General features: G+C 39.8%; 1 protein-coding gene across 12 annotated transcripts in view; it reads right to left on the reverse strand.

The window, feature by feature from the left end:
• The window catches only part of DPYS (dihydropyrimidinase), a 461,295-nt gene that overhangs the window by 366,429 nt on the left and 82,645 nt on the right, over window positions 1-12,221 (reverse strand). The window contains exon 9 of one of the 12 annotated variants that reach the window (XM_073229954.1): window positions 118-147. The exons of 9 other annotated variants lie outside the window; for them this stretch is intronic. In XM_073229954.1, coding sequence (XP_073086055.1) covers window positions 133-147 — 15 coding nt within the window. In that variant the 3' untranslated portion in view covers window positions 118-132. Of the gene's footprint in view, window positions 1-117; window positions 148-215; window positions 235-314; window positions 1,025-12,221 lie in introns of those variants that run through there. 2 more of the 12 variants (XM_073229955.1, XM_073229948.1) reach the window with 2 other exon arrangements.

The following is a 12,221-nucleotide window of genomic DNA, read 5'->3' on the forward strand; positions in this document are numbered from 1 at the left end:
CCCAAGAGCCCCGAGAACACACCACTGCAGGGCTCATCTGGGTTGGGCATCTTTTCCCCCCAGGACAGGCTGGTCACAATTAGATGCTCTCACCCCACCAGCAGGTCTTCCCATCTTGATGATGTGATGATGTCACAAGTAAAATGGCTTGAGGGTACAAACACGAGAGTCTTTCATCAGTGATGTGTGACTTAAGAGAGACAGCACCTTACCAAGTAGGGTACTGGTGGTTTACTTTGGTAGATGAGAGTTCATTTTAAGTTCATGGTGTTTTAATGATGATTGTCATTGTGATGAGTTAATAGGAAGACAAAAATGAGAATTATAACATAATATATGCAGTGCTGTGAACAAATGTTAATTGTAATAGTCTTCACACTTGTATAATTGCAGAAATGCTCTTTGGTTAGCTGATCAGGGGATAGAGGAAGCTTTAAGTTGATAGAAAATTTAACTGTGTTGTCTACAGAGAGTGGGGTACTGGGATACTGGATTTTCTGAGACTAGCAAGACCCACAAAGAAGAATCCTAGACCCTGAAGGAGATACCGTTTATTGTTACCATGCTGCCCAGGGAGGCCAAGATACTAAAATACCAACGAAGACAACAGATGTCTCAAACACCAAACAGCAGACACTGGCCCAGCACTAAGCAGTCCACACGAACACCAACTCCCTGAGAATGAAATCCTCGGGTGGCTGGTGAACAGAGGCACCGAGCTCACAGTGAGCTAGGCTCCCCAGGGACAGTGAGTCACTAGGACGCGAGGACTAGGTTCAGTAGAGGCGATCTGTAACAGTGAAAATCTGCATTTCGATGATGTTTTATTTTACAGTTCACCAAATATTTCCACTTAATCCTCCAAATACCTGGTAAGCTGTTTCTTACGGACGTTGGGGCAAAGCTGGGCCCTCTCATTTCAGGACTGGCTCCTCTGGTAAGTCAGCCAGTCTGGAGGAACTGAACTCCATGTGCAGGAGGGGAACTGGGGTGGCAGTGTCTGGAGGATGGGAGGTGGGTGGCTCTGTGTTTGAGTAGGAATTAAACTGTAATTAATACAGAGGTAGAATGAAAGGGATTGGCTTTGCAGGTAGAAAAATCAGGGTTTGAACTCTGGTGCTTCTACTTAGTAACTATGTAAGCTCCATAAGCCTCAATCTCTTACTTTATAAAATAGGAATACCACTACTTATCTCAGAGGGTTGTTGTAAGGCTTAAACTATGCCTGGTACATAATTGATCATCAATAAATATTTGCTGAATGAATGCTGAATGGTCAGACATAAAGCAAGAACAGTGAGTATCTAGAAAGCCCCTGTGTACTGTGCTGTGTGGCAAATGTTAACAGCCAGCCCTACCTCCCCTTCTCCCTCCATCCCAGAAGCCCTGATCTGCAGCATGTGCCTATTTCTGTGGTGTAAATACTTCCACCCTGAGTGATATCAAGCTATCTGAGTGACATCATTGAATGAGGAGCTTGGAAGAGATAATACAAGTTTCTGTCATGAGCCAAAATGAATCGATTCCAACATACATGTCACCTTTTATAATTGTTAACAATCAATGTGAGAAAATTAGGATTATATGGCAGTTAAAGACATGTCTTATTTTTCTTGAATTACCACATTGACAAAAACATTGGCAAGCTATTATTTCAGAAATGGAGAACACCCATTTCAGAGACCAGCTAAGCCATCCACTCATTTTTACCTTATCTGAAGGGCAAATTATGCTTATAATTGCAAAGTTACAACCTAGTTAAAAAGCTTTGGAAGCAGTATTCTGAAACTGTGCGTTACTCCATGATGCTATTCCTGTTTCTTTTTTATAAAATGCAATGTGACCTTTATTTTCCAGAATAGATTGGGTGGCTTATAAAAGAAAAAAAAAAAAAAAGAAAAGATGACTCAAAGAATGTCTGTACTTACAATTTTGGGTGAAAATTATAAGACTCAAAACACACAAAATTTCTAGAATAATCCATTTGAGTTTAAAGAGCTATAGTTTTTGGTTAAGAATTGACACTATGTAATTTCACTTTGTTCTTTCAAGATGCTCTTGAACATCAAAGTTGCTATTACTTTTGTTCTTCTTTTATTTCTCATTCCTGCATCCCTTATAACTCTTCCTTATATAAAATTAAAATCCGAGAGCCAAGATGGCGGTGTGAGTAGAGCAGCAGAAATCTCCTCCCCAAACCACATATATCTATGAAAATATAACAAAGAGAACTCTTCCTAAAATAGAGACCAGAGGACACAGGACAACATGCAGACCACATCCACACCTGCGAGAACCCAGTGCCTCGTGAAGGGGGTAAGATACAAGCTCCAGCCCGGCGGGACCGAGTGCCCCTCCCCCCAGCTCCCAGCAGGAGGAGAGGAGTCAGCAGGGAGGGAGAAGGAGCCCAGGACTGCTGAATACCCAGCCTCAGCCATCCAGACCAGAGCGCAGACACAGTGCATGCGTGGGGTCCTGGATATTAGGGAAACAGGGTGGCAGGGCCGGTAAGCGGGTGCCTGAGGCCGACGCCGGAGAACAAAGAAACAGGAGCGGCCATTTTTTTTTTTTTGGCAAGTGCTTTTTGGAAGGCTTAGAGGGACAGGGACCCCAATACTAGGGAAACAGGGCAGCAAGACCGGTGAGTGGGTGACTGAGACCGGCACCTGAGGACAAAGAAAATCGTGTGTTTTTCTTTTTTTTAATTATTTATTAAATTTTTGTTGTTGTTGTTGCTGTTGTTGTTTTGGTTTGGAGAGTGCTTTTTGGAAGTCTTAAAGGGGCAGGGCAGGACACTTAGTCCAGAGGCAGGGAATCTGGGGACCTCTGGGCACTCTAACCCCCTGGACAGCAGGGAGAACGGAGGCCCCTTACGGAGATAAATAGCCTCCTGGCCGCTCACCCTCCAATGGGGCTCCACCATTTTGGAGCAGCAGCCAGAGCCAGGCGATGCCCATAGCAACAGCGGAGACAAACTCCATAGCAGCCGGGCAGGAAGCAGAAGCCCTGTCTGCACACAGCTGCCCAGCACAAGCCACTAGAGGTCGCTATTCTCCCAGGAGAGGAAGGCCACAAACCAACAAGAAGGAAAGCTCTTCCAGCCGTCACTCGTACCAGCTCTGCAAACTATCTCTATCACCATGAAAAGGCAAAACTACAGGCAGACCAAGATCACAGAGTCAACACCTGAGAAGGAGACGGAAGATCTAACCAGTCTTCCTGAAAAAGAATTCAAAATAAAAATCATGAACATGCTGATGGAGATGCAGAGAAAAATGCAAGAGCAATGGGATGAAGTCCGGAGGGAGATCACAGATGTCAGGAAGGAGATCACAGAAGTGAAACAAACCCTGGAAGGATTTATAAGCAGAATGGATAAGATGCAAGAGGCCATTGAAGGAATAGAAACCAGAGAACAGGAACGTACAGAAGCTGACATAGAGAGAGATAAAAGGATCTCCAGGAATGAAACAACACTAAGAGAACTATGTGACCAATCCAAAAGGAATAATATCCGTGTTATAGGGGTACCAGAAGAAGAAGAGAGAGGAAAAGGGATAGAAAGTGTCTTTAAAGAAATAATTGCTGAAAGTCTCCCCAAACTGGGGGAGGAAATAATCGAACAGACCATGGAAATACACAGAACCCCCAACAGAAAGGATCCAAGGAGGACAACACCAAGTCACATAATAATTAAAATGTCAAGGATCAAGGACACAGAAAGAGTTTTAAAGGCAGCTAGAGAAAAAAAGATCACCTATAAAGGAAAACCCATCAGGCTATCATCAGACTTCTAGACAGAAACCCTACAGGCCAGAAGAGAATGGCATGATATATTTAATACAATGAAACATAAGGGCCTTGAACCAAGGATACTGTATCCAGCACGACTATCATTTAAATATGATGGCGGGATTAAACAATTCCCAGACAAGCAAAAGCTGAGGGAATTTGCTTCCCACAAACCACCTCTACAGGGCATTTTACAGGGACTGCTCTAGATGGGAGCACGACTAAAAACAGCACAGAACAAAACACACAACATATGAAGAATAGAGGAGGAGGAATAAGAAAGGAGAGAAGAAAAGAATCTCCAGACAGTGCATATAAAAGCTCAATAAGCGAGCTAAGTTAGGCAGTAAGATACTAAAGAAGCTAACCTTGAACCTTTGGTAACCACGAATCTATAGCCTGAAATGGCAATAAGTACATATCTCTCAATAGTCACCCTAAATGTAAATGGACTTAATGCACCAATTAAAAGACATAGAGTAATAGAATGGATAAAAAAGCAAGACCCATCTATATGCTGCTTACAAGAAACTCACCTTAAACCCAAAGATAAGCATAGACTAAAAGTCAAGGGATGGAAAAACATATTTCAGGCAAACAACAGTGAGAAGAAAGCTGGGGTTGCAGTACTAATATCAGACAAAATAGACTTCAAAACAAAGAAAGTAACAAGAGATAAAGAAGGCCACTACATAATGATAAAGGGCTCAGTCCAACAAGAGGATATAACCATTCTAAATATATATGCACCCAATACAGGAGCACCAGCATATGTGAAGCAAATACTAACAGAACTAAAGAGGGAAATAGACTGCAATGCATTCATTGTAGGAGACTTCAACACACCACTCACCCCAAAGGATAGATACACCGGGCAGAAAATAAGTAAAGACACACAGGCACTGAACAACACACTAGAACAGATGGACCTAATAGACATCTATAGAACTCTACATCCAAAAGCAACAGGATATACATTCTTCTCAAGTGCACATGGAACATTCTCCAGAATAGACCACATACTAGCCCACAAAAAGAGCCTCAGTAAATTCCAAAATATTGAAATTCTACCAACCAATTTTTCAGACCACAAAGGTATAAAACTTGAAATAAATTCTACAAAGAAAACAAAAAGGCTCACAAACACATGGAGGCTTAACAACATGCTTCTAAATAATCAATGGATCAATGAACAAATCAAAATAGAGATCAAGCAATATATAGAAACAAATGATAACAACAACACAAAGCCCCAACTTCTGTGGGATGCAGCGAAAGCAGTCTTAAGAGGAAACTATATAGCAATCCAGGCACACTTGAAGAAGGAAGAACAATCCCAAATGAATAGTCTAACATTACAATTATCGAAACTGGAAAAAGAAGAACAAATGAGGCTTAAAGTCAGCAGAAGGAGGGACATAATAAAGATCAGAGAAGAAATAAACAAAATTGAGGAGAATAAAACAATAACAAAAAACAATGAAACCAAGAGCTGGTTCTTTGAGAAAATAAACAAAATAGATAAGCCTCTAGCCAAACTTATTCAGAGAAAAAGAGAATCAACACAAATCAACAGAATCAGAAATGAGAATGGAAAAATCACAACAGACTCCACAGAAATACAAAGAATTATTAAAGACTACTATGAAAACCTATATGCCAACAAGCTGGAAAACCTAGAAGAAATGGACAACTTCCTACAAAAATACAAACTCCCAAGACTGAACAAAGGAAGAAACACAAAAGTTAAACAAACCAATTACGAGCAAAGAAATTGAAATGGTAATCAAAAAACTACCCAAGAACAAAACCCCACGGCCGGATGGATTTACCTCGGAATTTTATCAGACATAATACACATTCTCCTTAAAGTTTTCCAAAAAATAGAAGAAGAGGGAATACTCCCAAACTCATTCTATAAAGCCAACATCACCCTAATACCAAAACCAGGCAAAGACCCCACCAGAAAAGAAAATTACAGACCAATATCCCTGATGAATGTAGATGCAAAAATACTCAACAAAATATTAGCAAACAGAATTCAACAGCATATCAAAAGGATCATACACCATGACCAAGTGGGATTCATCCCAGGGATGCAAGGATGGTACAACATTCGAAAATCCATCAACATCATCCACCACATCAACAAAAAGAAAGACAAAAACCACATGATCATCTCCATAGATGCTGAAAAAGCATTCGACAAAATTCAACATCCATTCATGATAAAAACTCTCAGCAAAATGGGAATAGAGGGCAAGTACCTCAACATAATAAAGGCCATATATGATAAACCCACAGCCAGCATTATACTGAACAGCGAGAAGCTGAAAGCTTTTCCTCTGAGATCGGGAACTAGACAGGGATGCCCACTCTCCCCACTGTTATTTAACATAGTACTGGAGGTCCTAGCCACGGCAATCAGACAAAACAAAGAAATACAAGGAATCCAGATTGGTAAAGAAGAAGTTAAACTGTCACTATTTGCAGATGATATGATACTGTACATAAAAAACCCTAAAGACTCCACTCCAAAACTACTAGAACTGATATTGGAATACAGCAAAGTTGCAGGATACAAAATTAACACACAGAAATCTGTAGCTTTCCTATACACTAACAATGAACCAATAGAAAGAGAAATCAGGAAAACAATTCCATTCACAATTGCATCAAAAAGAATAAAATACCTAGGAATAAACCTAACCAAAGAAGTGAAAGACCTATACCCTGAAAACTACAAGTCACTCTTAAAAGAAATTAAAGGGGACACTAACAAATGGAAACTCATCCCATGCTCATGGCTAGGAAGAATTAGTATCGTCAAAATGGCCATCCTGCCCAAAGCAATATACAGATTTGATGCAATCCCTCTCAAATTACCAGCAACATTCTTCAATGAACTGGAGCAAATAATTAAAAAATTCATATGGAAACACCAAAGACCCCGAATAGCCAAAGCAATCCTGAGAAAGAAGAATAAAGTAGGGGGGATCTCACTCTCCAACTTCAAGCTCTACTACAAAGCCATAGTAATCAAGACAATTTGGTACTGGCACAAGAACAGAGCCACAGACCAGTGGAACAGATTAGAGACTCCAGACATTAACCTAAACATATATGGTCAATTAATATCTGATAAAGGAGCCATGGAAATATAATGGGGAAATGACAGTCTCTTCAACAGATGGTGCTGGCAAAACTGGACAGCTACATATAGGAGAATGAAACTGGACCACTGTCTAACCCCATACACAAAAGTAAATTCAAAATGGATCAAAGACCTGAATGTAAGTCATGAAACCATAAAACTCTTAGAAAAAACACAGGCAAGAACCTTTTAGACATAAACATGAGTGACCTCTTCTTGAACATATCTCCCTGGGCAAGGAAAACAACAGCAAAAATGAACAAGTGGGACTATATTAAGCTGAAAAGCTTCTGTATAGCAAAACACACCATCAATAGAACAAAAAGGAACCCTACAGTATGGGAGAATATATTTTTAAATGACAGATCTGATAAAGGCTTGACGTCCAAAATATATAAAGAGCTCACACACCTCAACAAACAAAAAGCAAATAATCCAATTAAAAAATGGGCAGATGAACTGAACAGACAGTTCTCCAAAAAAGAAATACAGATGGCCAACAGACACATGAAAAGATGTTCCACATCACTAATTATCAGAGAAATGCAAATTAAAACTACAATGAGATATCACCTCACACCAGTAAGGATGGCTACCATCCAAACAACAAATGTTGGTAAAGCTGTGAAGAAAGGGGAACCCTCCAACACTGCTAGTGGGAATGTAAATTAGTTCAACCATTGTGGAAAGCAGTATGGAGGTTCCTCAAAATGCTCAAAAGAGATCTACCATTTGACCCAGGAATTCCACTCCTAGGAATTTACCCTAAAAACGCAGCAATCAAGTTTGAGAAAGACAGATGGACCCCTATGTTTATTGCAGTACTATTTACAATAGCCAAGAATTGGAAGCAACCTAAATGTGCATCGGTAGATGAATGGATAAAGAAGGTGTGGTACATATACACAATGGAATACTACTCAGCCATAAGAAGAGGGCAAATCCTACCATTTGCAGCAACATGGATGGAGCTGGAGGGTATTACGCTCAATGAAATAAGCCAAGCGGAGAAAGAGAAATACCAAATGATTTCATTCATCTGTGGAGTATAAGAACAAAGGAAAAACTGAAAGAACAAAACAGCAGCAGAATTACAGAACCCAAAAATGGACTAACAGGTACCAAAGGGAAAGGGACTGGGGAGGATGGGTGGGTAGGGAGGGATAAGTCGGGGGTAGATGAAAGGGGGTATTAAGATTAGCATGCATGGGGTGGGAGGGAGAAAGGGGAGGGCTGTACAACACAGAGAAGACAAGTAGTGATTCTACAACATTTTGCTATGCTGATGGACAGTGACTGTAAAGTGGTTTATAGGGGGGACCTGGTATAGGGGAGAGCCTAGTAAACATAATATTCTTCATGTAAGTGTAGATTAAAGATAAAAAAAAAAGGAAAGAAAGAAAACGGGGATTACTCCTTGATAGGATAAAACTAACTATAAATCAATGATTTATGCATGCTTTAAATATCCTTAATTTTGATCACTTAAAGGGTGTCAGATGATCGGCTATGGAGGTACACTTTTCTGATAATATTCCTTTCTCTTAAAAAAAAAAAGCAGTTCCTGTGTGATGACCTCCAATGAGTTCTACACAATGGTATAAAGGGCATATCAAAGTGTGGGCAAAGGGTCTGTTTGTGTTTATACAGAGGATCAAAGCCTAATTTGGCTACCCAGAAAATGAACTAAGAAATGATATGAAGAACTTCCAACATCAGCACTCTCTAGAAGACTCATACCAGAAGATGATCATCAAAAAACCCCAACAAAGATCCATGCACTGCTACAGGTGTAGATGCACTCATCCCACCGGTTCCTGGACTTGCCATTGGAATGAAGAAGGAGATATCTAAGCTGGCCTGTGCTTTCTGTAAAACAACAAATTTGACTGGATCTATACTGTTGGAACTCAACCAAGAATTAGGAGAAGTGCAAGTTGTAGCACTCCAAAATCTTACAACTACAGACTATCTACTGTTAAAAGAACATATGGGATGTGAACAGTTCCCAGGAATGGGTTGTTTTAATTTGTCTGATTTCTCTCAGACTGTTTAAGTACAGTTGGACAATATCCATCATATCATAGACAAATTTTCACAAATGCCTAGGGTGCCTAACTGGTTTTCTTGGCTTCACTGGAGATGGCTGGTAATTATAGATCTGCTTTGGTTATGTAACTGTATTCCTATTATGTTAATGTGTGTGCGCAATTTAATTAGTAGTTTAAAACCTTTACATGCTTAAGTTACTCTACAAGAAGATATGTCAAAGAAATAGTCAATCCTCCCATGTTTTCTTCTGTCTGCTACCTCTATAGCTTTTCTTCTTCCTTCCTAATTACAACCCTTAAATAGAATTCGTGCCTCATATCGAATTCACCAAGTATCATAATTCCTCCAAGTGGTAAAGATACCTCAAGACAAATGCTGGGCATAGAAGCTACAGGGCATAAATATGCAAAGAAGTAAAAAGCTAACCTTTTCAAACAATATGGCTTCTCTCTCACTTACCAACTTTACATCTCCCTGTGTGGCCCCGGAAGATGACTGGTTAGCCAGGGACGGGTAAGATTTCTTAAGGGAGGAACAACCTAAGACAGGCACAGTCGCAGGGGGGCCATCAGGTGAGAAATTGGGGATCAACACTGGTGAGGCTTAGACCTCACCCCCCCCTGTTTTGAGAGAAATCCTCTGCATCGGTGGATGTTTTAATGCCCTTGTCTAGCTTGGATTAACACATAGTCTACAGGCACACACCTGATCATCTACATTTGCTCTCTTACAACACTAAACTATGTTTTCTACCTTTATCTTGCATCTACCTACCACTTCAGCATTTTATTAAAAATAAAAATAATAATAATAATAAAGGGAGAAATGTGGGATCCACATATAAATCAAGTATAAAAATCAAACAAGTATTCATATTTGACCTGTTTATATTTCATAATGGGTGATCAAAACCGAAAGTTTCTGTGATGACTGCCCTTGTAGTATTCACCATGTAAGAACTTATTCACTATGTAAGAATTTGTTCACCATTGAAGAACTTGTTCGTTATGCTTCAGAAGATTGGAGACTGACAAGAATTAGGCTTGGGGTGGATTAATGATTGTGCATTGAGCATTGACTCCCCTATACAGAATTTTATTGTTGTTAACAACCATTTGATCAATAAATATGAGAGATGCCCTCTCAAAAAAAAATTAAAATCCCTTTATAGCTCTTCTTTATATAAAATCTTCCTTATATAACTCTCCTTTATATATAAAACTAGAATATGTATTTTATTATGTTATATTTATCAAATAAAGTTTGACGTCTTATTTTCTGATTTAAATTTTTTCCCTTAAGGATCAGCTGCTTAAATGTTAAAATGAATAAAGTAACAATTTCCCAAAGCTATCCAATTGCATTAAAATGTCATTTCTTTCCTTTGAATTTCCTCACAATATACAGTAACAGTGATAGCTTCCTGGCATGATACCGGTAAGCTTTATTAAGTAATAAAATCAAGGACAAGAATCAAGCCCACAGATAAACCCAGTATTTGGGATGAGTCGGGGATAATCTTCCGGGTAAATTGATGTAAATTTCCTTCTAGGCTCTGCAACTATAGTTTTTATTCCTTCCATTTTCAACTAATTCATTTATTAAATACCTACTATGTACCAAGCCCTGGGCATGAAAATTTAAGATGCTGTCCTCCAGGAACTATAACATTCCAGCCAGGAGACCAGCCAAGTTCTCGAGCTGGCAAAGGCTGATAGTCTCTATAATCTGTGCTTCAGGAGTCAAGAATGGTAAAGGATTAATTTTCTTGCAAAGGATGAGAGGTGAGCAGGAGAAATGGTATGGTCATTCCTACTTGCTTTCAAACTCTTACCCTCACTCACAAAAAAATCTGAATATTTTAAATGAAAACCAAAGCAAGAGCCCTAATAACCTCATGTGAATTTAAATCAAGGATTCCTAAAACTCTTTTCTTAACCCTAAAGTGATAGTTTTCTTCTATAAAATTATCTTTGCCTAATGGAAAATAAAAACATTTGAAATGCCTCCAGATGATCCTCACACCTCATTTTCCCCATTTTATTTGGTACTTTTTTCACATCAACTTTTCTTAAGTAATGAACTTCCCCTTGCTTTGAATTTCACAATCATTTTCTTCTCCTTTCTTGCCCTGCAGAGCTCCCATGATACTGGGGGAATCAGAAAGGCCTTGTCACAAATCTTGGCTCTTACTGTTTTGTCTTATTAGTGGGTTTCAGCCTTGGGCAAGTTCACTCTTAATTTGGTAAGACCGAAAAATGACAGTGGAATGCTCTTCGGGTGAAAGAGTTATACCCAACTTTATTGCCACAGTGGCAGGTCAAGTGCTAGAATCCCGCCCACTCAGAGCAAGCTTGCATGCAGTAAGCCGGTCTGCCTCTGGGCCTCTCTGCCCCTGCAGGGTGGAGTCTCTCTCTCTGTCTCGGTCTCTGTCCCTGGCACTGCCACTACTCCAGTCTCTGCTCTCCTGCAGCTGTGCAGCCCAGAACACTGGGCAGAGCTCTTTATACAGAGTCAATAATAATGTATTGCCCACATTTGTGCAGTAAGCTAGCTGACCAGGGTTAGGGGGTAATCCTGGCCACAGGAACTTCCATTTTCTCTACATATGTTTACTTACTGCTCAGCCCTGGGCAAATTATTAATCTTGCTGAGATTCAGCTTTCTGTTCTGTAAATAGGGGATGATAATATCTACCACATGGCCTGTTGTGCAGATTAAAAAAAAATAGTAAGTATAAACCACCTAGCAGTAGGTGCTCACAACAACATATGGTAATAATGACAACTATTACTTATTGTTGTTTCAAGAGCAATAATGCACTGGAATGCCTACAAAATTGACAATATCAGAAGAAATTCTATGAAACTAAACTCATGAAATTGACAGTGAACTCTTAAAAAAGGAAGTCGACATTAATTTTGCCAGCAAACATAATATGATAATTTAAACAGAAGAGTTGATGAAGCCAGTCACTTGGTGGTCTCCACTGCTTCAAACGTCCCTACAAGAGGAAGATGTATTCTACCAGGTGTTCCCAATTAGTCTGGCGACACTGCTGGTGAGCAACTGGGACTGATCACCCAGCCCACTGCTGACTCTGCCCCTTGCTGTTCATCCCTTAGATTACTCCTATTGCTTCATGAGTGCACCAGCTGCCATCAGCGCCTCCAATCCCGAGTAGTGTTTTTGAGAGACTATTATTTTCCAAACCTAGTGCTGA

The sequence above is a fragment of the Manis javanica genome, chromosome 2 (assembly GCF_040802235.1).
Source record: "Manis javanica isolate MJ-LG chromosome 2, MJ_LKY, whole genome shotgun sequence".
NCBI lineage: Eukaryota > Metazoa > Chordata > Mammalia > Pholidota > Manidae > Manis > Manis javanica.